At 34.9% G+C, this 26,722-nt stretch overlaps 1 protein-coding gene across 1 annotated transcript in view; it reads left to right on the forward strand.

Moving 5' to 3' along the window:
- Positions 1-14,707, forward strand: part of LOC137393549 (U3 small nucleolar RNA-associated protein 4 homolog) — a 30,322-nt gene extending 15,615 nt beyond the window's left edge. Inside the window, exons 12-18 of the mRNA XM_068080146.1 lie at positions 146-306; positions 982-1,198; positions 1,919-2,034; positions 3,177-3,272; positions 5,539-5,724; positions 10,149-10,184; positions 14,246-14,707. Of these exons, the coding sequence (XP_067936247.1) occupies positions 146-306; positions 982-1,198; positions 1,919-2,034; positions 3,177-3,272; positions 5,539-5,724; positions 10,149-10,184; positions 14,246-14,362 (929 nt within the window). The 3' untranslated portion in view covers positions 14,363-14,707. The remainder of the gene's footprint in view (positions 1-145; positions 307-981; positions 1,199-1,918; positions 2,035-3,176; positions 3,273-5,538; positions 5,725-10,148; positions 10,185-14,245) is intronic.
- Positions 14,708-26,722: the final 12,015 nt, after the last annotated feature.

Genomic DNA, 26,722 nt, shown 5'->3' on the forward strand with positions numbered 1-26,722 from the left:
CATCCCCAGTGGTTTCTGTCAACCTGGCTCAACCACAAACAAGGAATATAACAGCAGTATACAATAACGGACACTCGTTAGCCTCCCCCTCCCCTTTCAAAATTAAGAGCACATTTTAAGATTCATTATATATATCTATTTGTAGAAGAAGGTAGTTGTGAGCTGCCATTGAGCTCTTCCCCTGTGAATCTTCTTGAACTGAGGAGCAAGAGTGAAGAGCATATTGTTTGCTCTGCAATCTCTCACAGCGCCTGCTGGCTTGCCTATTGTGACCGGACTTCTCTGCGTCTCTTCAACCTGACACTGGTGTGTATCTTTGCTCATCTTTTGCTTAGTCAACAAAACTAGATCGTGGGGGAGGCAAGTCATCTGAATTTATGTTTGTAATCATGAAATACTGGTTATACATTCACCCGCTTTACTCGGTTTACATGCAGTAGAGTTTCATTGTTCAATTTGAATGAAAAGTAAAGAAAATTACAATGTGCAAATTGCTGACTTCCATGGATACTGTGGATAAAACTAGTCACTCAAGTATCATTTGAGAGAATTACTCAGCGTAGTTTCGCAGTCACTAAATTGATTGTAAATATGAAGTGGTGGGGAATGTTTCAAACAGTAAATCATGTTTTCAACTCTGATAAAACAGCATTATCACTTTACTATCTGTCTTTAACAAAATAATGTCTAAATTCTTTTCAAGATTCTAAGGAACCTTTTGCTGTACTCGGATTACAGTTCTATTGACCTTTGCCTGGCATGTTTTCTAGCAATCAGAGGTTTGCAGTGATATGTAGCATGCTTTTCATTGGCATCATCAGAATCGCTGCCAGCTCAGTACTTCCTGTTATAAAGAACTTTGTTCAAGTTCTGAACATTTGTGTCTTCCCCTTTATTCAATCTGCAATCATCACCATTCTTCGAGTTAGTATTTCTCATCTATTTTCGGTCTGTGTACAGTTTTCATACATATGTTTACAGAGTCAAGGTGAGATGTTGGCCCCGAAGCTGTCTGCCAGCAGGTTCAGAGGCCTGCCTACGACCATATCCCACCTTCCTATTAGGGCTATGCAGTTTAGTGGAGATGGTAAGCTCATCCTCGGCTACGTCGACTGCAGTCTCAAGGTGCTCATGCTGAAGGAGACCAATTCACTGCCGCAGATCACTAACATTATCAATAGCCCTGCTCCTCACAAAGGTTGGACGGTCGATGATGCTTCATAGTTGTTTTAGGGTTTTATGCCATACTGAAAGCTATCGAATAGCCTGTGGATATTACGCAATCTGCAATGTTTTATCTAATGTGTTAACTTCTATGTACTGATGGAGTGCGATCACTACGCAGGCAGTGTCACTGCATGCCCAGAGGCGTTTGCATGTTACTACTGCAACATACTTCAGTTGTGATAAACACCAAGGAAGATTACATAATACGTAACTGGGGATTTAGAGAGTTGCAACACTCAGTACTATTTACAATATAAATTAATTAATTTAATTATTTTGATTTAATTAATTAATTATAATATAAATTAGCTTTTATGTTGTCATGACGCAAAAGGTATTCTGTGTTGTATTGAAAGAGGAATTATATACTGTGTGTCTGGTTCACTCCAACCAGACATGTTGTAGTGGACTGTTTTTACTATAACAAGATTCACTATAACATTCCTTCTTACTCAGGTTATTTCTACATAGCGTAAAGGTCAAGGAGAATCAGATTTATAGTGCAGCATCTATTGATATGATTCATGATAAGAAATGGTTTTCTGCTTTTTACAAATCACATGCTATTTTTATAGCCTGTCTGTATTGATGATTTGTTATAGAGTTGATAATTCTCAAATGGCAAACTTGTTTGCTTTATTTTTTTATGGCGACATTAGCATCTTCATAGAGGATGCTTGTTTTATAACAGGTGTAGAGCATGGAATATTGCGCCTCATTCAGACATCCCAGGATGGAGAAAGGATTGTTACTTCTGATAGTCTGTTTAACCTGCTGGTTTATGAGTTCTGCGCTGGGGAACTGAAGGTATGTGTTTACTTTCTTTGGTTCTCATATGGATATATCTCTCTCTCTCAGCAAGGTTAAGCTACTTCATTGTTACTCATTGACTAGCTGTTGCTAAAAGTGTTAGGGGACGGATGCTAATTTGTCCTGACAATAGTTTGGAATTTCAGTGCACTGCACGATTTTATTAAAATACGGGGATCGTCAGTATTTTATGCCTCGTTTTTCTAATCTTTGGTGCGACGCGAATTTGTCAATAGCTGCTTGTCTATCATAGAGAGGAGTGGAGGGTCAACATAAGATTGACAATAATTCAAACTAGTTGAACAAGCGAGCTGTTAATGTGTGATGCTCTGATTCAGGAAACAAACATTGTTGGACGAGCGCGTTGTTTCTCAATGGCTACATAAGCGAAAATCACTCACAAAACCACTTTGGTTGCAGGTTCTCTGCGCACCATTTTTCTTGCCTTCAAAAAGATGAACTTGTAGACTAGTTTAGACTTGTTTTCAGAAGATGCTAAATATTTTAATAAGAAACCAAATAATTAATAATGGTTTTAATTTATGAATATTTAATAAAATACATGTTGTATTAAATAATAATCATATTATTAAAATTAATATTTTTATTTTAAAATAATTATAAAATATTTTCATTAAGAAATATTGTTGTTTTATTAACATTTTCTTCTTAAAATAACATTTTAATTTTGTTATTTTAATGATAAATGATTTTTACAGTCTATAATTTATGGCTGTTTTTGTGGTTAGTGCTGGTTCCTATTACTGCAATAAGTAAGGAATCACTGGATTGCTCTTATTTTTTGAGCCCCCATCTCATAGCTAAACTATTGACAGAATATTGGCTATCTTAAAGCAGCTTTATGTCATGTTCTCAGCTAATGGACCACATATACTTTATGAACATTATTCGTCTTTTCTCACTTCATGTCATTTCTACATTCTGCTTGGTATTACATATTATATAATTTATACCTGACTTCATTTCTAGGCGTATGTACAACATATTTTAAGACTCATATTTAGATGATAGAACTAATCGGTGTAAGAGAATTTATTATGCTACTTGTCTTTAAATTTCAAATTTGAAATTTCAAGACTGCTATATGTTCAGGAGTTGTTATCTTTTTATTCCCACAGATGCTCTGTAGACTGCCAAGAGAAGATATTCTCGTGACAGCCCTGGCCTTTTCTCCTAGTGCTGACTGTCTCTCCTACACCCTTTCTTCGCACAAGGTGCCTCTTTTTGTTTTCCTTTTATATCTACGTATTATACATGTATGTTGCTGCTGCTTCGTCGTCTCTTTCCCTTCAAACATTCGCTGTAGTTTGCTGTACAGTGCGCCATGTGCATAACCATGTTCCTGTTATACGACTTTTTTGCCTAATGAAGTCAAACATGACGATTTTTTGTTCTCGACAAACGAATCCTATTTCGCCATACGAATTCAACAAATTTTGCTCGAAATTCAAATTTGGCAGTCTGTGTGCTTACTACATCGAAATAATAAAGATGTTGATATGCTGTTCGCTGTAAACTTTCTCACTACACATGGAAGAGATGCGATCACCGGTTTCTTTCAGTTCAGCATACCTCGTGTGAAAAGTAGTAATATTTTCCCTTTGAAACCAGAAACAAGGTTTGAGTTGCGATCTTTTCGAGCATTGGGTCAGGGAGTCCCACACCTTCCCTTAGCCTGTTAACAAAAACCCATTTCATTGCGTAGTAAATTTATTTTCAAGTGTGCAGTATCATAATTATCATTGATATTATTTTTCTTTCTCTCTGTTTTACCCACTACATGTACTATCTCAAGTAACGTCACTCCAAAGGTGTGGTAAAAAAAAAATTTTTCATTTTTCCTTTCGAGACCATTAAATGTTCAAGTATGCGAGAGGCCGCATTTGAGAACAGCATCACTCAGGCTTTCTTGTCAAATAAGGTTGAAAAAGGTTTTAATGAGGTGGGTGACAGTTATTATAGTACAAACGAAGCCAGAGATCGATAGGTGATAAATTTTAGGTTGTAATAAAATTGGAAGTTTAGTAAAATACATACTAAAACTTAGCTTCAAGTGTCTGTTTAGTAAGCTAAATTCAAAGTTTATGTCAGACGTCCGTCATGAAGGTAAGAACTCCTATGGTACGTACTGCTGCTACTGCACATACGCGTTTTACATTGTATTATTACATTTTATTGCAGATAATAACCACTAAATACACTAAATGCTAAATAGTGACCTAAATACACTAAAGGTATTGTTGGTAACTATAGTTACATGTAGTTAGGAAGGTTAGCATACCATTTTGTTGCTAATTTTTAATATGTCCATACCTATATAAAATTTTGTTAATTTTTACCGGGGTGCTTGCATTATACATGTAGGCCTATATATAATTATTATGGGTTTCTATACCTCTTTATACGTCATTTTCGCTATTCGATGCTAACCCTGGAATGGATTAAAATCGTTTGGCAAGAGCGCATTGTATTTGGTAGAGTTTTGTCTTTTTATTAAATAATGCATTTGGTTCTTTTCAACAAAAACCTAGTAGAATTAATAAGCAAGCCTTGAGATTGTAATATATTTTTATTATTCTACATAGAGATGATAATATAATATATTGTTATTATTCTACATAGAGAGGATATTATAATATATTGTTATTATTCTACATAGAGATGATAATATAATATATTGTTATTATTCTACATAGAGAGGATATTGTAATATATTGTTATTATTCTACATAGAGATAATATTAACGTATATTGTTATCATTCTACATAGAGACGATATTATAATATATTGTTATTATTCTACATAGAGATGATATTGTAATATATTGTTATTATTCTACATAGAGATAATATTAACGTATATTGTTATCATTCTACATAGAGACGATATTATAATATATTGTTATTATTCTACATAGAGATGATATTGTAATATATTGTTATTATTCTACATAGAGATAATATTGTAATATATTGTTATTATTCTACATAAAGAAGATATTATAATATATTGTTATTATTCTACATAGAGATGATATTATAATATATTGTTATTATTCTACATAGAGATAATATTGTAATATATTGTTATTATTCTACATAGAGATGATACTTGGCAGGCTTTTAGTGATCAGCTCTGAAGCTGCAGTGACTGACCTTTTTTATAAATTTTCATAATATTGTTTTATAGAAACTTAGAGGCAGCAGTGGTTAGTACGCTGGCATAGAACCAGTAGGTCAGTGGTTCAAATCACAGAAGGACCATTGGTGGTGTTAGAAAAGGCATCCAGCTACATTTGCTCTTGTGTCAAATTTTCATGAGCAAAGGTTAATAATATACTCTGTACCAGGATATACCTTTTGCGGCACTTACTGGGCTTTTCCCCTTAATGGGAAAAGCCGAAAGAAGATTTTATAGACATTCTTACTAGAAACGAAAAGAAGTTATTTATATAGGTCAAACATAGAGTGATTTTACAGGTCATAGAGTACAACCTAGTTCGACGTTGCTACACCACTCCTCCGAGCGTATCTATTAAACAGAAGAGTAAAAGTCGAGTGTTCAACATTGTTACCAAAGTGCTGAACCTGCAGTACGCACGGCACGACTCAACACTTATTCTCATCCAGGACGCACTCGGCCTGCGAGTCTATGATACCAAGTCTGTGAGTACTACTCGTTAGGTTTCTCTTTGTGCCTTCAATAGAACCATTCTGTTTGTCTAATGAACGATTTTAGTAGAATTCATGATATGACTTGCAAAACAAGGAACCGGGGCTTTGTTTCATGCTTTTCAGGTACTGAGCTATACATATCTCATAACGTATAAATAATTATCTATCTATATACAGTCATACCTTGACATGCGAGTTTAATGTATTCGTGGACTGAGCTTGTATGTCAATGGGCTTGTAAGTCAATGCAATATTTCCTCTATTAAGTAACTACCATAACTTCCGGCATATAAGTCTAAATTTTGACACCAAATTCCAAGTTTGAAAATTCATCATTGACTTCTACTGTGGTCACATTTTTCATAAAAAAAGTTCTAGTGAAAATCAACTTCAAAAAACCATCGCAAGTCAAAATTACTTGATATGACATATTGGGATTTATTTATAGAATAGTGAAATACTAGTAATCCTACTCAACATGACTGGATTAAACACAAAGTCCCATTCTTCACAATTCCAATTGTCATCGCTAGGATTCTCCTACGGAATAACGCGCTTTTTTCTAATTTAATGCTTTTTTCGAAGTATCTACCTACAAGCCTACTCTTTGGTAATTCATTCGACATATCTACTATCGTCTATCCATTCTTTTTCTCATACATGAATCGCGACTCCTGACAGAAATCTGTTCTGCAGCATTGATTTTCTGTTGAAAATGTACCTATTATCAAAGGTGGCAGTTTCGTTTTATTGTTCACGGGGGCCAATACGATGGTGAAGTATTGCTTTGTTGCTTTGTGGTCTCCGCTTGAACTAGCGTCATTCTTTTTAAAATGTTTTACAATTATTAATCGTATTGCTGATGGCACGAAAAACAGGGGCATTTTGCTGATGGCGTTTTTTAATGCCATTCCTTCAACAATGCATCGCCCTTCTCTGTTGACTGAACTATTGGCAATCAAACGATTTGAGTCAGAGAAGAGGGTCGACCTATACGGCAGGTACATGTCAAAACCAGGATCTTTAAAGCAGACGTTAAACCTCAACGTATACGCCGGGTTGATTTGTTTGTCCGAATTTACGGTACATACAAATTAATTCGTTCCTATATTACAAAAAAACCACCTAAACTCTACCTAACTAAGAATATTACATTGGAAAACCATGTTTTTAATTGTGGCTATTTGGTACCTATGCTGCTAGAGTGAAACACTTGCTTATTCACTGGTTATGAACTTATGATCTGCAATAAAATGTAGCATTAATATGTACAGTGCTGTATGGTGTTCTTACTTGTGGGACAGACTTACTGGCTAACAACGATGTAGGAGAGACTTGACAGCAACACATTCGGTAAACTAAACTTGTTGTGACGCTACATAACATAAACTTTGAATTTATATTAAATGAATTTAGCCCATTAAACGCACAATTAAAGTTAAATTTTAATCTTTTACTATATAGTGGAACCTCCGTTCTCAAACATAATCCGTTCCAGATGGTTGTTCGAATACCGAGTTGTTCGAGATCCAAAACAATTATTCCCATTAGAATTAATGTATATAAGTTTTAATCCGTACCAAGCCGAGATAATAACTTTGGTAAAGTATTTTTTTAACATTTTACACTATAAACTACTGTATACTACATACTATAAATAAAAACGGGTAGTTATAGATTGTGTTTATTTTTAATAAAATATTTTTTATTTTATGATGATGAAAACAGAAAACAAAAAGTAAACAATTCGTATCTTTTGCTCTCAAAACATCGAAAACATTCTAGGTTAAGATACAATACCACAAATTGCAGAAATTGATAATGAAACAGCCAAAAATACGACAGATCAGTTACATCAGAAATCGTGTGAAAAAGAAAATATAAACAGCAATGGCACATTTACTTCACATCGTTGAAGGAGAATTCTCCTCCGAAACAATTTAGGGTAACTCGACTTGAGGAGTTGTCTCTCTAGCGAATCTCTTCGGTAGAGGAACGTCATCCCAGATGGTTTATTCCTTTTTGTAAAGAATTTATGAAGCTTAAAGAATAGAGAAAGCATAATATTATTATGCTTTATTATTCATCTTGAGGTGTTGACTGATGTTCTAAAAAAAGAATCACGGAGATTGACCAACCAGAAGCTGAGATATAGTCAGCCAAACACAGGTCTACCAAAAAACAAAAGTGTTTTGGTAATCATCAATATATGACGTATGAAATCGACTTGTGTGCCATTGGTCAATTAAGCCAACTAATGCGCTCTCCTATAACAATCACGGCGTTTTAATTGGTTTAATCCCTGGAAGTATAGAACAATCAAATTGGGCCTAACAAGCATCGTTCCTAGAATTCCGAACTAGTCCCTCTGACGTGTAGATTAGTTTTAGCATAAAATAATTACACGCATCTATTATTTCGCAACATTTCGCTATCTTGCTAGTTCAGCTCAGTTTTGTTGTTCTCCTACTTAGCTTCCCTATTCAGACTCATCTTTAGCGTTGTTCAGATTTTTTAACTATAGCTAATAAATAGAATCAATTAAATCAATCATCAATCTCGGTTATCATTTGGAATTTTCTACAAATTATATTAGTTACATCATTTATTCTATACGCAGTTATATTATTATTTTGTATAATATGCATTATGAATATTATATAAATCATAAAAAATAATCATAGATAAGATAATAGATCAATAGAAAAATCAAAGCAAAAGTTATCGTTTTCTTTTCTTATAGCAAGAGCAGCACGGTCAAGTTAGTCTTTTTAAGATTATGGCTGTAGTGAACTTCCAGTCTGTTAATAGTGACGATAATCATGAAAATCAACTGAATGCTGCAGTAGATACACAGTAGAAGAATGCTGCAGTAGATACACAGTAGAAAAATGATGAAGGAACAAAAAGTCCCATTCCTATATCTTATTGTAAACAAACTGCAACTCGCGGATATCGCATATAGACTATACACGCGCCGTTCGTTGAACAGATGATCTTCGGAGCATATCCGTGGAGATCGAGATAAAATTTGAAGCACAATAGTCAAAATCTGCTCTTCTGCTTTAAAAAATCATGGTGAGGAGTTGTGGGCAAATGCCTTTACCACACAATGTTTGCTTGATTTTCCTGAGAAACCAGAGCTAGTATGTAAATTATTTACTATCGCGAGAAGCGTTTCACATCTCGTAGCCAAAACAATCATTATACATAACGGCGGTAAGGGTGCGCAACTCCGGCACATGACAATTAAGTCGATTTTATACGTCACAGTTTTCGGGATTTTCGAAGGGTTTTCCTCTGATTCTTTATTAGGTAGACCTGTGTTTGGCTGTCTATATCTCAGCTTCTAGTCGGTCAATCTCCTTGATTCTTTTTTTAGAACATCAGTCAACACCTCAAGATAACTAATAAAGCATAATAATATTATGCTTTCTCTATTCTTTAACTGTCTTCTCCCTTTGTTAACGAATGTTTCCAGAGCTGTTCCGGATGTTTAATTCTAATGCGTATGCTCCGGTTAGATCGAGAACTGGTTTTATTTTCGAGATCTGAGACTAACAAATCTCAATTTTTTTGGTCGAGAGCCGAAGCGTTCGAGAACCGAGGGTCCACTGTACTTACTTTTAATTTCGCAATCATCCTAATTTTTTATTATCCGTTTCCGGCTTGGTCCTTTTTGCCTCTCTTTAACTATAATTTTAACCGACCTTATTAAAACTTTTTTTTCAAATTGATGTGACGAGAAAGACTGATTGATGCTGTTCTCGAATGAGGCTACTCGTATACTTGGCCAATTAATGGCCATCGAGAACCGGCTCGTATTCTCATATTTCAAGGTAGTAACTTGCTAAAAAGATTTGTCCATATCTCGATTTTGTCATATGTTTGGCATGACTGTACATTGTATATGTGCCCATGCATAATCAGTTGGTGTTGTATATAAATTTATATTTCTTTTAGGCCTATATACAACACCGACTTATTATGCATGACTATGGCATCGTCAAAAATTTAATCTTAGCGGATGACGATTGTAAAAGCAAGAAATAAATTGCACTGCGGATTCCAAAATCTTATTAACTAGCTCTGTACATTGTAGAGGTCTTTGTAGAGTTTGACGATATGTATACTAATATGTATAATGACATAACCTATACATATATTTTATATATAATTATATATGTACAATGTATATATATCGACAAAGCTCACACATGAGTATAAATCCCTTCTCATCTATTCTGTTTTTATTTGTTTATTAATAACCAGAATATTTCTCTTTTTAATCATGATTTTGATGTTTGAAGAAGAAAAACCAGCTTTTGATCCATAGATGTACAGACATGTACATGTATCTGTAGTTTTAAACTTTCACCTGCATTTCTGTAAGTAGTGATTGTCTCCTCTTGCAGGGTAAACTGAGCTCAAGAAGTATGTATGAGAATCGGGTGAGTATCTAGATGCTGAGGCTAACTCATATTCGTAATGAATTTCAAGTTTTTACTTAGTCATGCTTTTTATTAGTTTGCAATCAGCATGGCAGCCGCAGTGACAAGGAGGGTGAAATTGCAATTTGTATTAAGTACCTGTATACCAGTGATTCTTAACCTTGTTGGGCTTACTTAACCCCACCAGTTTCATATGCGCTTTTATTAAACCCTTCTTTATTGAAAAAAAACTATGATTTTTTCACATTTAAGACAGGTATATGTTTTACGAATGCGCAAAATGAACTGGCCTTGAACATGGCTGTTCAAAGAACAAAACTGTTATATCGCATGAGTTCACAACAAATTACTCATCTTGTCACAGAGACACATGACCTTTCAAATCAGTGTGACTACTGGGGTTTCGTTAGAGTAACCTCCAACCAACCTCTGAGACTGATTTGCCGAACTCCTAGGGTTCTCTCAAACCCGGGTTAACAACCTGTTACCAACAACAGGTTAAAATCCACGGTTGTAGACTTCTATATTCACCTTCACCAAAGTGTCTTAGTGAAAGTCAGTTAGTAGATGTCAGTTATGTTAGTCAGCCGGAATAGATACATGTAGATGGCTACTTAACTACAACGATAGGATTCGTGTCTGTCGTAACCGGCGGTTACAAATTATTCTATGAAGAAATTACGTTTGATGAAAATAAAGTAGTCTTTCCTTTAATGAATTTTGCAAAATTTTCAGACTTTGCGGCTGTTTAAGTTAATCCTTCCAACTATTAAAGTGATTGTTTACATTATATTGTTATTATATTGTCAACTAGCTAGCAACTATATCATATCTATTAATAATTTCTGCCATCCTGACATAACTGAACTGTAGTTTGATTTGACATTTATGCATGCAGGTATTTAAAGATGTGGTTGCGTCAAATTTGAGTTAATCTTAAAAGAAAGCATTTTTTTCTCTATCAGTTGATATGTTGTTTGTTGTGTTAGGCGATCTCATTGCCAAGATATTTGAAGATTAAAATCGAAAAAATCTGATCGCGGTAAAAACGTTCAGGCCAAAAAAACATGCCCAGACTTGCCCAAAATGATGTAACACATGATACATTTGTCAATATATCTCGTATTCACACCGGCTATTTGCGATAAAAGTCTAGTCCTACGTGGCTCTAATGGCATATATTTTATTTTGTATTTGCTCATATTGGCTAGAATAAAATTTTAAATCCAGCTACAGATACATTATCACCAATGTCTCAAACGTCTTAAACAAGAAAAATTAAAAACTTGTCATATTGGCTTCTAAGTGCTGTGTAAACATCTTAGTACCGACTACCAATTCTACCGGTCTACAGTAATTCTGTCAAGCAAACTATGTAGAATATGGTCTTTGTAACGGCACAGTTCCGTCGCTACCCACACTAACGATATACAGCCTCCCAAAAGCCCCGCCCACAATATGCACGTCGCCGATCCTGGGGATGGGGCTGTATATCATTGTCCACACCGAAAACTAGTTTCTTACTACCGTAAGTAAAGTAAGCAGCTGCATCTTTGAAAAGAATATACATAGGGATAGAGAAGTCTGGGATGAGAAGTCTGTTGCAAACTGGATTTGAACTCACATTCTCCAGTTCTGCGGACATCCATATACTGTATCCAATTCACTACAATATTCTGCAAATCATGTTTTGCATTATCTTCAACAATATAATTTTATTATATAATTTTTACAAGCAAAAAGATTTTTATCTCGGCATAAAGTTTTCATTAAAAATATTCATCAAATCGTGGCCACTCACATAGTTTTAGCTGATACAATAAAACAAATTCATCTACTGCAACAAACTCAAACAAAACATCATGGTTTATGCAGCACACATTCAAGTCTCTCTTTCCCCTTTATGGCAGTTTCCACACTGGCAAAGCTGCTTCGGATGGTGGAACGTCATAAGCATCCTGTAATCAGTAAAACAAATGCAATAAATATGTCATTCATAGATATGTCATTCTAAAGCGTATCTACTGAAAGCTTTCAAATTGGGAGTTTGATAGATTGCGAGTGTAATTTTAAAAACGAATAAATGTTTAACAAAGGCACAAGTACGCCAAGCCAACGATTCGAAGCTTTGGTTCTGGAAATTAAAGATTTGCATTGATCAATCTATTTTCACTTTCTATAAGTGAAAAGTGAACATCTAAAGTCAAATCATAAATCTAATTTATTAGATAAAACTGCCACAGAAAATTTGAAGCAAATGTAGCTAGGTGAACCGATAAAAAAATATAAACCGATGATTAGTGATAGCATAAGTTATAATTTTATTAATTAGTACATGTATTAATGAGTACTAAAATATTACCTTTAGTATATTCATCAATCTAAGCCATTGTATTGCTAGATGCTATGGATTAAAAAGAAGCCGTCAAGAACTCACTGTACATACGTATGTATCTCGCACGCGCAGGAAATTACATTTTAGTCTCAAACAGGGAAATATAATCTGAATGTAAACTCAACAGTATATCTATAGGAGACTCAAAGTAAAAGATAAATTTACCTCCATTCTCCTATTTTCCTCCGTAGCACTTTAACCACCTGATGCCCAGAAAACTCGGAGTCACCTTCGCAGTAACATCACAGCAATTTTTACCATTCTGTTGTTCGCCAATAAAACGTGTCGATCGAGTAATTCATTAAAGTAACGATGTTAATTAATTTATTAAATATTGATGTTCATGCGATTTAATAATACAATAAAATCCCTAAATTTGAGATCACAGACAACGCGTTTTACGAGCGATAATATTTATTACGACCTATATAAAAATTTCGTGCTGATGATTGGCTAATGAAGCGACCTTATATTTATCGCTCGTGGACTCTTTTCATATGTATCACTAGTTACGTCACGAACGAAGCACCCGCTGGAATGTGAGCTTTTTAAAAGATGGCCTCATTCAAACGCATATATCTCTGGACAGGATTGGTCTACAAAGACAAAAATGACATCAAATTATAGCTGATGTTTTAGCCTTTCATTGGTCTTAATTTCATTAAATCGACCTTTTTGACGCAACCACATCTTTAAGCTTCAGTTTTTCTTCACGAAAAATCAATAAGCATAAACACTTATCCAACACTTAGGCGCAAAAGCACCAGTTGCAAGTTTTCTTTTCATAAAATGATGTAGCAGCCAAATTTTCTTTCAAACTTTGTGTAGTGGACAAACATGCCCAAGGCCACTAAAAATGCTGATTAAGCTCAGAACACACTGTAGTATGTCGGTATTGTGCTTTCGGCGATTATTCGTAGGCTATGGAAAGCCTTAACAATGGTATCTCAAACTTCATAGATATTTAAAAATGCATCAAGGCATTCTGCGCAATGTGCGCCTTCTCGGGGATGGTGATTGGCTGTCAGCAATTGCGTGATCGATACTTTCCTTCATGTTAGTTGATCCACCACTAGAATTTCAACAAACACATTGTATAATAAGAGGGCTGTGTTGTAGACTATCCGCTGACGTAAACGCCAATGGGTTAGTTATTGTGTGAACTAGTGCTGGGCACGAGTACTTCTTGGCCAACAAGTTTTTTAGTTATCGGGTTTGTTGATACGGGTTTCATGTCTAAAATTTTCAAACATCAAACATATCTTAAAACTTACAATGCAATTATAATTCTATTCAATTTATTTATTGTTTTTTACTATTTTCCATCGACCAATATTCGTGCTCACAGCGTTAATAGGCGGGGTTGTTAAACATTGCTCAGAGCGCAGTAGACCGATTTTTTGTACACTCTACTCGACGGATTCAGGTACCAAAACCCAAATTCGCAAGTCAAAACTCGAACCCGCTAGATCGAAATACTCAAAATTTCTATTACTCAAGACTTGAGAGAAGATAAACCTGTTTATTTAGTTTTAGGATATACACAGGTATAGGGGGCGCGTGTTTAGAGCCCGAGCAAGATATGCTTCAGCTTTATTATGTAAGATAATATGGATTTTCCTATTATTGTGTGAATCTATAATATCTGATACGCTGTTGGTTGTAGTATCTCATGCACTTTGAGGAGCTGGATGATGATTTTGCTCTCGTCGTTGAGAGAAGTCCTCTCTCATTGAGTTCTGCATTGCCACAGGCCTTGGCAAAAAAGCAGTTCGGCACATAAAGGTTCTAACACCTTCGACATTAGTAGGATATTGTTGCATTGTTTATATGTCATGGTCGACTGTGTCTGTATTGTATCTATATTATTATCATCATATAAATGATATATAAAAATATATACTCCAGCAGAGACAACACTGATATTAATATACATAAATAATACAGTGGATATGCATCAGTGGTTACACATCAGTTCATTTCTTTCTATTGGAATGTTGAAGAGTTTGCTTTGAAGTCTTGCTCATTGCCCTCGAGTTGTCCTCTCCTGTAACAGACAGTGTGGCATGTTTTATTATTGGGCCATTATTTGACCCAATCTGATCTTCCTAACAGACTTCTGTATTGGATCTATGGAGGAATCAAAACTTACTGGTATAATAACCGATTTACGTACACAATATTGTACGTAGCCTGCGATCTTGTATTTACATTTGTGTTGCCAGCGAAGACATTGAATAAATTTTTGACCTGAATATAACTCAACACGTTGTAACTATCTGTTCTATTGTGAGGTACTTTTGCCTCCATTTCAACCAAGTCTCATTGCTCTGGTTGTACCAATGCTTACATCACATAGTCATTCGTCGATACGTAGATGCATTGCTAACCTAAAATATTATTATAAAAATTCAAAATTTTCGTCTCGGAGCTTAGCAGCGCTTCAAAAATACAAAATACATGTAAAGGAAATGCATATTGTGTCCCAGTTTAATTGATTCCTTGTTATGTTTTCTCCCATCACACAAAACCAAAACACAGGGTGGTTTCTGCACCATGCTATCTCTTAGTGTTCTGAACTATCATCTCTTGGTTTTGTGAAAAGCTAACCTAAATGTTTGCCTCATCAGGCCATCAAACTAGTTAGTTTAAGAGAATTGTTTCCACTTTCCACCACCCCTCCCCATATAAAACAAACTGTCAGCGTAGATGCCATGTTTTTAGCGAAGCAGCAAGCATGGTAGTTACTTGGATTCAAAAGTAGATCTTGGTTTCTGGATTTGTGACAGCTGGTGAGTGGAGGGAACCTGCTGCGAGTTGTCAGTACTTGCTCATCTAAATAATTATAGCAACAGCTTGACGTCTGCATGCATATTACCAGTTTGTCACTATCTGATCTAGATTTTAGCTATTGTCGTAGATGAGCGGTTGCAATAAACAAGCTATCACCTGTAAGTGCAATACTGTACAGAGTTTTAGTTTGTTCACAGTTACTGTTATATCGTTGTCTGTTAGCTGTACAGCTATGGTGAGTGTTTGAGGTAAGGGAAAATGCTTTATATTCTGGTAAATTGAATTGCAAGATATGTGAGAAGTCATGTAAAAAAGGTAAGAAGTGTGATATGGTTCTATTGGGGATAGCTTCAGAAAGCTTAACTTAAGTACTGTATATAGATTCAGAAAAAGTACTTGAAAATGTTTAAATGTATTTTTATGCAGCATGCGTTCAGACTACACCCTTATATTTGAAATGTGCAATATGCTCTCATGGGGCACATGCCTTAGGAAAGAGGAAGTATATACCTCTGATGGGGTATATACTGTAGGTACTCTAAGAATGATGGGACACACAGTAACATACATATAAAGTATGTTATATGTACGCGGGAAGCATACTGAGAAGATCTAAACGTATACTATGTGTATATGCAGGTTACTTGATAGTACACGTATACATAAAGGATATCTTGAAAGTAGTAAAGTCTATGGAAGAATCCATTACTCAAGTTGAGCTTGAGCAACTAGGTTGAAAGATTTGAAATGTATTTCAAGTTAGTAGGTTTTACCTCTTCATCAAGTCGTATGTGTAATAATATTGTCTACACTTACCCTTCTCCAAACTTTTATATATCTCTACCAAAGGAATCTGCTGTACAGCAATGTTTGCTGCGTTTTTAATGTTAGGTACATGTTGGGTGTGAGATAGCCACCATTGTAAGTCAGCATTGAGGTTTTGCACATGTAGTTGAGTGAACAATGTTTTGGTGTATCCACGGGCAACCAACTCTGGAATTTCCATCAGACTTTGTGATTTGGTAAGTCGATAAAGACGTTTACAGGGCTGTAGGAAAATTCAAGTACTGTATGTTTTCAAAGGTGTTGATGTTGAGATCTTGATTGAAAAAAACTTGTGGTATGTCGCTTAAGGTTCTAGAATCTAGTTATTTTTGGCTTGCTATATTTTTAGCTATTTTTGTCTGTGTTTAGGATATATTAGCAAATTCTTAGAGTATAAAAAATATTTTTTAATTGTGAAATTACCGCTCACCTTAATTTCATGCATCCAAGTAAACCTCTGATTGGACTTTTGTCAAAAAGATGGCCTTTGTCACGTTTCTCAGCAAATGCGTTTTCCAAAATTAAGAAAAATTGTTTTTAAAGTTTTGTTTTAGAAAAAACACAATCATGGTAACACTGATGACATACCTGATATGATTCGACATCTTTGGTTGTCTTATCCACGTCTACTTGAGCAGTCAGAGCAAACAACTCCTCACACTTTTTTAGATATTGCACTCTGAAATGAGTGATTTTGATAAAATTTCAGCGATGTATTAATGAACTTACAGACAGACTTATTTATCAGCAACTAAGTCGGCCATTGTTCAAATTGACTTGTTTCTTTATTATTGTTAAGTCTTACTACAACATAGCTGAGTTAACAGCTCAGTCACTGATATCACAAAATATTCTCTCAAAGGAAACTTCACAAGTGTCTGTGCAGCTCTACGCTAAATATGCATTTAATGTGTATAATTAACTGACCAGCCAAATGAGGTTACATTTTTTTAGCATTTTATGCTAAAAAAGTGTGAACTTTTCAGTTTCTGATAAAACAACTTACCTCAGCGTACTGTTGGCCTCTAGCAGTCTATCATTTTGATCTTTATACTTGGATTCTATCTCCTTTATCTTGTCTGCCACTTGTGTGTTCGGACCGAGTAGCAGTATTCTCTAAAAACAGCAAACAATCTTTTATACCTCCTTTCTGGCCATTGACTGGGCGGGATTTGCAAATGAACTGTTATCAAATTAGCATTATGGTTTTTATTCTATAATTTCCAACTTTCTTGTTCATCTTTTCGTTTTTGTTTTATTTACTTTTTTTATTGTGTTTCTGTCTAAATAGTTTTTGAATCTGAAGATATTAGCACCTTCAGTTTATATACCTTTCCTACTTTAGTTGTTGCTGTCATGTTTCTGTTTAGCTTATGTATGCGGTATCTTTTTCGGGGTACACTCTATAACTCCAACCTTTTGTTTGTTGCTTTTCACGCTTCCTATTTGTTTTTTTTGCCATTTTCAATCAGTTTGTTCATTTTTACATTTGAATATGGAGTCTTCAAGATAACTTGGATCAACTAATGTCAATATCCTATTTTTTTCTCTGAAAGGCAGAGAGTACGATATTTAAATGCGATTTGTTTTCAAATTTTTACTGAGACTTACTTTTACAAATACATTGTAATTGTATCAGACTCTTACAAATAGTTATATAATAATATACATGTACTCCAAGTTTTAGATGAAATTTAATTTTGGTCAGAGTTGCACCCTACACAATTCATATCTACAGATTTTTATATGTTAAACTTTGTTTATATACAGGCTTGCTATTTTGCCCCTGAGGAAGATATTTTTTGTTCAAAAAATTAAAATGTGTCTGAAATGTGTTTCATGTTTATATTGCTCCGAGACCTGCACTAAAATGTTTTAAATTCATAGAATTAAAAAACATTTATTTACTGAATCGCTGTACTTCATCTTCAAGTCATAGAGCTCCTGCTCAGCATTCTTTGCTTTCTCGTTTGCTGCTTCCAGCTCTTCTTTCACTTCCTGTAAGTCAAACGTGTGTTAGACATTTTTGGAAGATTTAGTAATTCAGGCCATAACTCGTCATAATAACAGATGAGTAAAATGTGAAGTGAAAGTAAAATGTATGGACTACTATTCTCCTAGCCACGAATTACTTATGTTTACTAAAACTTGCTATAAGGCAGTGCTTCTCAATTATTTTCTCTCGGGCCCTCTGAAGACAAAAAGAACATCTTGTGCTTCCCTATTTCGCCACAGCTATAAATAGCATAATTTGTTTATATGCTTGTTGTAAGTAGGCCTACACCTCTGCACGATCCTGAATTATTATTGAAACAAAAAAAACATATGGACCAACTCGCGAAGAAAATAAGTTCTAACTTTAATAGGACAGGTTTAACACTTCTTGCTCCTGCTCTGTGTGCAATGTGTATGGTCAGTGCAAACCAAATTCTTACACCACAGAGCTAATGCTGCCCGTGCACATTCCGACAATGAGATCGCCACTGCTTCCTAATGCAGTGGAAGTGCAATCCATGTTCTTATAGGACAATAAAACAATCAAAATAAAAAGCATGTTCCTCGAGGTCAGATGTGCATTTTCTGACAGAGCCTCGGAGAAAGAGATGAACTATTTGAAAAGTTTTGCTGTAAGCTGACTCAGTTTACCAAAGTCAGCATGATATGGGTAAAAAATAATGATAAATCATATTAGGACGAACATTGCTAGTCTCACGCTGCCGAGGTTGGACATCAGTTAAGGCGCTTTTCTCCTGCATGTGTATGCACACAGATGCCATGTGTCACCTATAGTTAAACCACAAGGGTATAACTGCACATCACCTAATATTATTCTATCCTTACCCGTAACTTCTCTTGCGTGTCATTCAGTTCTTGCAGGTCTCCTTCGTGGTTGCTGTATCTAGTTTTAAGTGCATCCACGGCCTTCTTATGTTGCTGTTTTATCTCTGACAGCTTGTTCTCATGTCTCTTCTCTATTCTGTTCAGTTCTATCTTGTGATCATACTGTAGCAAATTCTCTAGAACATGTAAACTAATGATAATTAAACTATATATATGGCTTCAAGCCATTTTCCTTCTGATCGTTAAAAACATTGTTCTTTTTTTTACTTTCGGCTACCAAATTTATTATAATTGACAATTATGTTTGAGCATAATTAATTCTATATTCAACCTAAATATGGTGCATCTCAGGCTAGGCTAATAAGTCATAATAGAAGACATTTATTGGGCCAAGCTGGGCAAACGAGCGCAAGCTTGAAGTGTTCCAAATGAAAGAATGTCATCATAAAAACTACAATTTATTTGCAAAAAAAGTTGATCAGTAAACAAATTTTTATCTGATATATAGTACTTGAATGTTATTTTGTTATCAGCGGTGACAGAATGTGAGAATATTATTGTCACTTGGCTTGACTCCAATGAACATGTCATTCTTACCCACATCTGTCTTCACTCGATCTTTCTCCTTTTTCAATATGGCCGCCAGTCCCTCTTCCTTCTTTTTAAGTTCTGCTTCATGTTTGAGTTGAGTCTGTGACTTGTATGTGTGAAATGCTCCTCCGAGAATTTCCATTTCTGTCTTCAATTTGGCTTTATAAGAAAGTTTAGCATCACAAACGTATGAACATATCATCTCTGTGTGTATTGATAATAACTATAAAGGGTTTATAGCTCTTATCACATGACTTTGTCGCATGACTTTGTCATGTGATATGCACCTGGATCTACAGCAGTTACATCCTGTAGAAGCTCTTAGTACACCCAAGTTTTAATGCTAATCTCATTATTGTTAAATTAAGCATTGTTCAGCATCTCTAGAGACAAGATTGTAACTTTCAACACTGTTTAGTATGCTAACACTTAGGGAATTGTCTTCTCATGCAAGATAAGACTACCAGTGTAAAAATGTTTCTAAAATGACTCATTGGAGGAACCATAATTTTTGCTAGCTCTCACCTATGATGCTATTCAGTTCCGTTCGTTCAGCTGCGAGCTGATTTTGGAACTGCGCTTTTAGCGATTCAATGTTTCTCTCATGATCTGCTTGTTGAAGTCGCATCACCTCCTTGTGGTCTAGCTTAAGTTGTTCTACCTTGTCTTTTAGCAGCTCCTCAGCCTAAAGAATCATATAAAAATGGCCTCACTTTGAGCTTTTTTTAAGGTGATTTTTGACAGCCATTTTAGTTTAAATAAAAAAATAATAAAATGTTTCCACACATCCATGGAATCCCTATTTAGACAGTTGCTACGAGTAATACTCATGAGACAGTAATGACATTATTGCCGTACAGCCATGAAGTATTTACAGCATTAATACATAATACACTTATCCTGTGATCACAGCGCGATCATAAAACACTCATGGCACAATCACAACATAGTCATGCTACACTCATGCCACACAAGATAATCACAGCACACTCCTACCACAGGAAAGACACAATGACATCAACATGATTACACAGTAAAAGGTATGCATTTACTTACCCTCCTCTTGCTTTCTTTGTGCATTAGCCGTTCCTCTTCTAGGAATAAACTGAGATCTGCTACTTGTGTCTTCAATTTTTCTGCCATATCACAACTAAAACAAGTTGTCTCATCAAAAGATAGGAAGTCTTTTGATTGATCAAAATAATGTTGATAGTTGAATTATGTATTACTACTACTGAATGCTTGGCGTTGCACATGTAATACAAAAGGTTTTTGCATAGCAATCAACAGTTATTTACCACCTAACTTTTAGATAAAAGTGTTTGTTTATTTCTGTGTGTGCTCCAAGTTTAATTAGGTTCATTGCTATATCTACAGTATATACAATGTATATATTTCTCAAAGTTTGTTTGTGTTTCTGTTTGTGTTTGTCCAGCTATAACTATTAAAATCTTGAAATAAAGAATCCGTATCGCAGTAGATTTGGATCTTGGACCTTTCCATTCACCAGTCCAATCCTGAACCAATTAAGCCACACGAGCTTGAATTCATCAGGTGATATATGTCGTTATATGGGTGCAAATACGTTACCGCTTTCCGTCATGACGCAACGTCATTGAGGGCGGTAAAGTAATTCTTTGCGTGCTCAATCTTGAGAGCAAGTAGCTAGCTCTTATTAGTAAGCTTACTCAAAATATCCATTGGCACTGTGCCAAACAATTTACAAGGTACGAGCAATTTAAATAGTTTATATACCTTTCATAAAAGACTGAGATTATTTTACCGGCTTGGTTTAGATAATAATGGGTTTTAAGACACCCATCTCTATTATTCTAAATCGGACTAAACATCACCAACTTCCATTCCTGAAAAAGCTAGGTTCCGTCACATATTTATGGGCGGAGCTTGTTATGCCGATTGTGTTGTTTTCCAGACGGATATTGAAACGCTTTAAAAAAGCCTTAATGACTTTGAAGGTTAGTGGACCAATCTTTATTTTGAGTACAAAATCGGAATCAGCGTGTTTGATTTATCTAGAAAATACGATAAAAGTTGTACGTGACAGTTATGGTTTAAGTACTTTAACCAATCGCCGTTAAATATTGACAAGTGTAATAACTATGTGCACAATTATTCCATTGTGTTGCAAGTATCTGTATGGCTTGGTGAATAGAAAATCTGCCTGCAGACCTGGAGGCTCCCGATTTCCAATCTATTGCAAAGGTATTTTTGGGTATTTTTCATACCCAAAACTTTAACACCATAGCTGGACACATGAATGACAGACGGCAGACAGATAAACAGTGAGATTTATATATACATGTATAGATATGGACTTGTCTGGCTTATGCAAGATAATAACATTTTTTTATCAATGGTCAGCTGTCATATACATGTAGATGAAAAAATCAGATTCTAACCATTTTTTCTAGGACCGTCTGATATAGAGGTTTACCCGTTGAAAATCAAATTGACAGTACCTTCAAGCACTAGTCAAAGATTGGTCAATTAACTAAAAGCTACAAACAGAAAAGGAAAGAGAGGGAGCAATAAGAGGCCTCCTAGGTTAGTTCAACTAGAATTCAGTATTTATTGAAAAGTTTAGGAAAATTATACTTCTATTTTAATATGAAGATCTAAATGAAAGAAACGTTTTTACGGCACAGAAGTTTTTGTAACTGCAGCAATAAATATACGATCTTATTTATAAGGCAAAAGAATTTAAAGTATTGTTTATATTTTATGATTTTTGCTGCACTTTTTCAGTTTGCAAACTATTTTTAATGGCTGAAAATACTTTGCTTTTTAGCTCTAGTGTGATGCTTCTGAATTCCTATAGAGATAATTGGCTCAGACTAGACCATTTTGTATATGAATGACAAGCAGGCAGTCAAAGATACCTAATAAGTAATACCTTGTGGTAACCTAATTAGAAGGTCAACCTAATGTCAAATGCTGACAGTTAGTCCATTCTTTCCCAATTTTTAATATTTTTTCAGGAGAAAAAGTAGAAAGTTTAAAACAATATATTAATGTTTTTATACTGTTTTGCACTAATAGGAATGCTTGGCTTAATAGTTTGTGCATGTCATTCTTTTGGACTCTTATTTCAACCTTTTGTTACAAATAGGCTGATTCTGTCTTTTGAATGAATTTTAGATTTTAGATGCAGTTAGAAAAAGATGATAGGTTATTATTTATATCACTTACACTTCTGGAGCACAGGCTTCGGGCTGTATTGGCAACTGCTCAGGAGATTTGGTTATCTTCTCTATGACTGACTCGTCGTGTAGTACCATCTGAATGCGTGATTTACTCCGAGATAGAGTGGCTGCATCAGAGGCATACACCTCTTGCAACTCAGATGGGCTCTGGTAAATAGAAATAAAAATGCAAATGATGTACATTATTGTTAAAATTTGTTACCTTTTTATTACCTAAAATCATAACTTTCGTACTACACATCATTTTTTGTCTGGTTATTTTTAAGTGAGATATTTTTTCAATCTTCCCCTTCAACATCTCTTTCAATCTATTTTTTGTGATTTTTTGCAGCTTTTTCATTCACACATGATCTTTGGTCTACGCATGTTCCGTTTCCTCTCCTTTGTTGTCATTTTTTAAAGTTACAGCCATTAGAGTGCTCTTTTCGTAACTCCTTTGATCTCTTAATACAATTACCTTAACAGCTGCTTGTCTCATAGACGCAGGAACAAGGTTACTTTTTTTAGAGCTCATTTTCGTATATCGAGCTGATCTCTTTCCGCAATTGAGGTCCCGGTTCTTCTGGTTTCCTGTTAGTACCTTTTCCAGCCTCTCACATCTAAACAACGCAAAATTATAAATGGCATCTTTAAATAGTTGTGATGTTACGTTAGCTTAACAAGTGTATATGCATTATAAATATTTTAACATATTTGAATACACATGTTGAGAAACTCTTTTCTGCTGACAGCCAGTATGGGAATATGTATACAAAAAACCACTATCCGCTGACACATTTTTATTAGTTACTGATATCTGAGACCTCTCATCATTTCCGACTCTTAGAACCTCTCTTGCGTGGAAAGGAGTATTAACATCATCACATTTTGTCTAACAAAAGCTTTTACATTCAGAAAACAACTATACACTAAATTACTATAATAGTTTCTTGTTATCAAGTTTTCAATAATAGATATTTTAAACCAACGGTTTTTGGTAGCAGTAACCATGACAACGTAGCAACAACTAAAGCACCTCAAAGGCCTAGCAGCAGTAGGTAATATGCAAAAGGTTATTTAACAACTCATAGTTTCTGAAAACGCAGTTTCATATGATTCTACACAGAAGTTTAGATTTACTTAATTTAGTCAATCGCTACAGCTTATGTTGTTAAGTATGTTAGTGAGTTGAACAATTGTAAGGGGTGTCTAGTGAAAGTTTTATGACTTGCAACGCTGGTTTACTGCAGAAGTGATTAAATATTATAGTGAAAGAGTACTGGCACTCGATTATATCTATATTGAAGATAGCACTGCTTGACTTCTATACAACTTTGCACTTGTACACAAGTCCTTTTATTACTGATATGAAATAGACTCCAAATTCTAGAGTACAATTATGATAATCAGATTTTATTCTCAGACTGCCGCTGGTACTAAACCTAGCACCTCTGGTATTCCTCTAAAATTGATGCTTCCTTATATACGATAAAACCGGCAGATGTCGGCTTATATCAGCAGATGCCGGCTGATACGACTGGCGCGAACAGTATGGCTGATTTGGCAGATGCTAATGATTCCAAAATATGAGTCAGCACTTACTGAACATGAATTAAAAACTAAAAACCCAATTTTAAAAAACTAAAAGATATGACCAACTAAAATCCTGGACAGTAGTTATTAAAATTTACGGAGCAAAAACAAGTGTAGAATACATGAATATATAAAAATAATAGTTGAGCACTATAATATAAAAGTTGCAGATATAAAACAGAAAGACAACCAGTTAAATAGTACTAACATTTAATCGTACAATTAAAAATGATTTGAACTGCTGTATTTCAGATTTTTCTATAAGATAATTGGTGCTCCTGTAAACAAACCTAATCATCTTTGCTGACTGATCTTTTAGCTGCCGCTGTTAAGATAAGTTCTAACTACAAACGCTGCCTCATCCGCTGACTGTCGCTGACCTTCTGTCTAAGACTATGTTTTATATAAGTCAGTAATCTTTTCTTCTAAATATTGACCTATGCTTGCTGGCGTTCGCTTTGTAAATTGTTGAGAAACATTTCGTGAATGCAAACAATGAGATCATTCGCTGAGGTAGAGATACAGCTTTGAATGATAATTATGATTATTGGTTAAATGGGAGAGCGCTGACTCCATCCTGCTGACTTTACCGTATCTTTATTATAAACAAGCCTTTCTCTTGGCTTACAAATATGGAGAAAGGCATGAGACGTGCCATGTTTGCAAAATGCTAATAAACCAATCAATTTATGCTAATCAACCTTGAGACTAAAGTTCAAACATTATAAATAAAATAAGTTGTATACCTCTCATGCATTAACTATTGGTTTTATGATAAGTTTAGGAATTTGCTATAGAATATTTAAACCATTTAAGTTTAGATGTTTCTAAAATATTTTATTTTATATTTTAAAAATAAAATATAAAATGCTGCTTATATGAGCAGTTGAAAGCTCAGTATAAGCGGAACAAACATTCATAACACAACTGGGATACCAATTTTCACAACTTGAAACTTTTTGCCAGCTAGTCTAATGTTTAACTATCATCTGTATAACCTCAAAGATGTTTGTCAGTCTGCAATATAATAAAGTGAGCATTGAATAGAGCTTTGCTCAGCCGCCTTGACTTAGTAGCAGTTACCATATCTCACTAGCAATAAGCTCGGCGATGCCTAGAATTCCTATCATTATCAATGAGAAAGCCTGCAGGAGGGTGTTTAAGATTCGTGTTCTCAGGTGGCAGATGCAGTTTTTAAACCAAACACATGTACTTTTAGCAACCTGGGGAAGGCATAGAGCATATGCATGTAAAGTTTGAATAAAATCAATCAAAAAATGTAGAAGAGCAGAATAACAGACAGATGCACACAATGACAAAATTTGAATAGTTAATATAAACATGCCAAGTGTCTAGATTAACTCTATGAAATTTAGGGTGGGTTCAACTCCTAAATCATTGTAGTGATTTTAAAAAACATTTAAATGAATTCCATGGCAATGTAAGCACTTAGCTACAAGAGGTCGGACCAGGACAGCCAGCACATTTATTGGAGAGAGAAAACACTATGGTAGTGTTAAGTTAATATCAGGACTACTTTGCTGAAAAAAGTGTTGCCAATCCAAAAGTGTCAGTAAGTCAGGTAGTACAATAGAATGTATAGATGATCCGGTTGAACTTTAGCACAAAAAGTTTATTAAAACTAAATATGCACTGCTACATAAATAACGTCAAAAAGTGCATCAAAGCATAAGATGTCACAGATTAAGGGCACCTGCTAGCCACTACCTTGTATAAGTTGATGATAGAGCATCTCTGATGCAGATAGACATTTTCTGCCCAAACTGTTAGCTAGTAGAGTTTTCAAAACACCCACTACCTCTAACCACACGTCTACTGGCACATTGAAATCATGACTGGTATTAATAAATAATTATCTTTCTTTATAAATGTATAAAATTTAATTTAATCTTTTTTAATCCTATTTAGCCATTATATTTTATCTGCTCTAAAGGTGAATAATCGATATTCTACTTTAAATAAATTGATAACTATATGGTACATATGTAAGAACTGGCAACTCCATGAATGGATTTTACGTTTAGTTCTATGCTCTGGAAAGACAACTTCAGTCTAGTCGATCTCATGAACAACATCCGTTCTCTTTCTATACAATTTATGAGTCTAAATCTATCTAGTATATAATGCATACCTTTTGTGTAGCTGAAGAAGCAGCCCTACCTGTCGCTGCCAGTAAATCACTGCAGCGGTTGAAAATCTAACAATATTGAACCGCCTGTCCTACTATTTGTTTATTGCGCATGATCCTGAATATCTCAAATTACAATCCTGTACGG

The sequence above is a fragment of the Watersipora subatra genome, chromosome 4, assembly GCF_963576615.1.
Source record: "Watersipora subatra chromosome 4, tzWatSuba1.1, whole genome shotgun sequence".
Lineage (NCBI taxonomy): Eukaryota > Metazoa > Bryozoa > Gymnolaemata > Cheilostomatida > Watersiporidae > Watersipora > Watersipora subatra.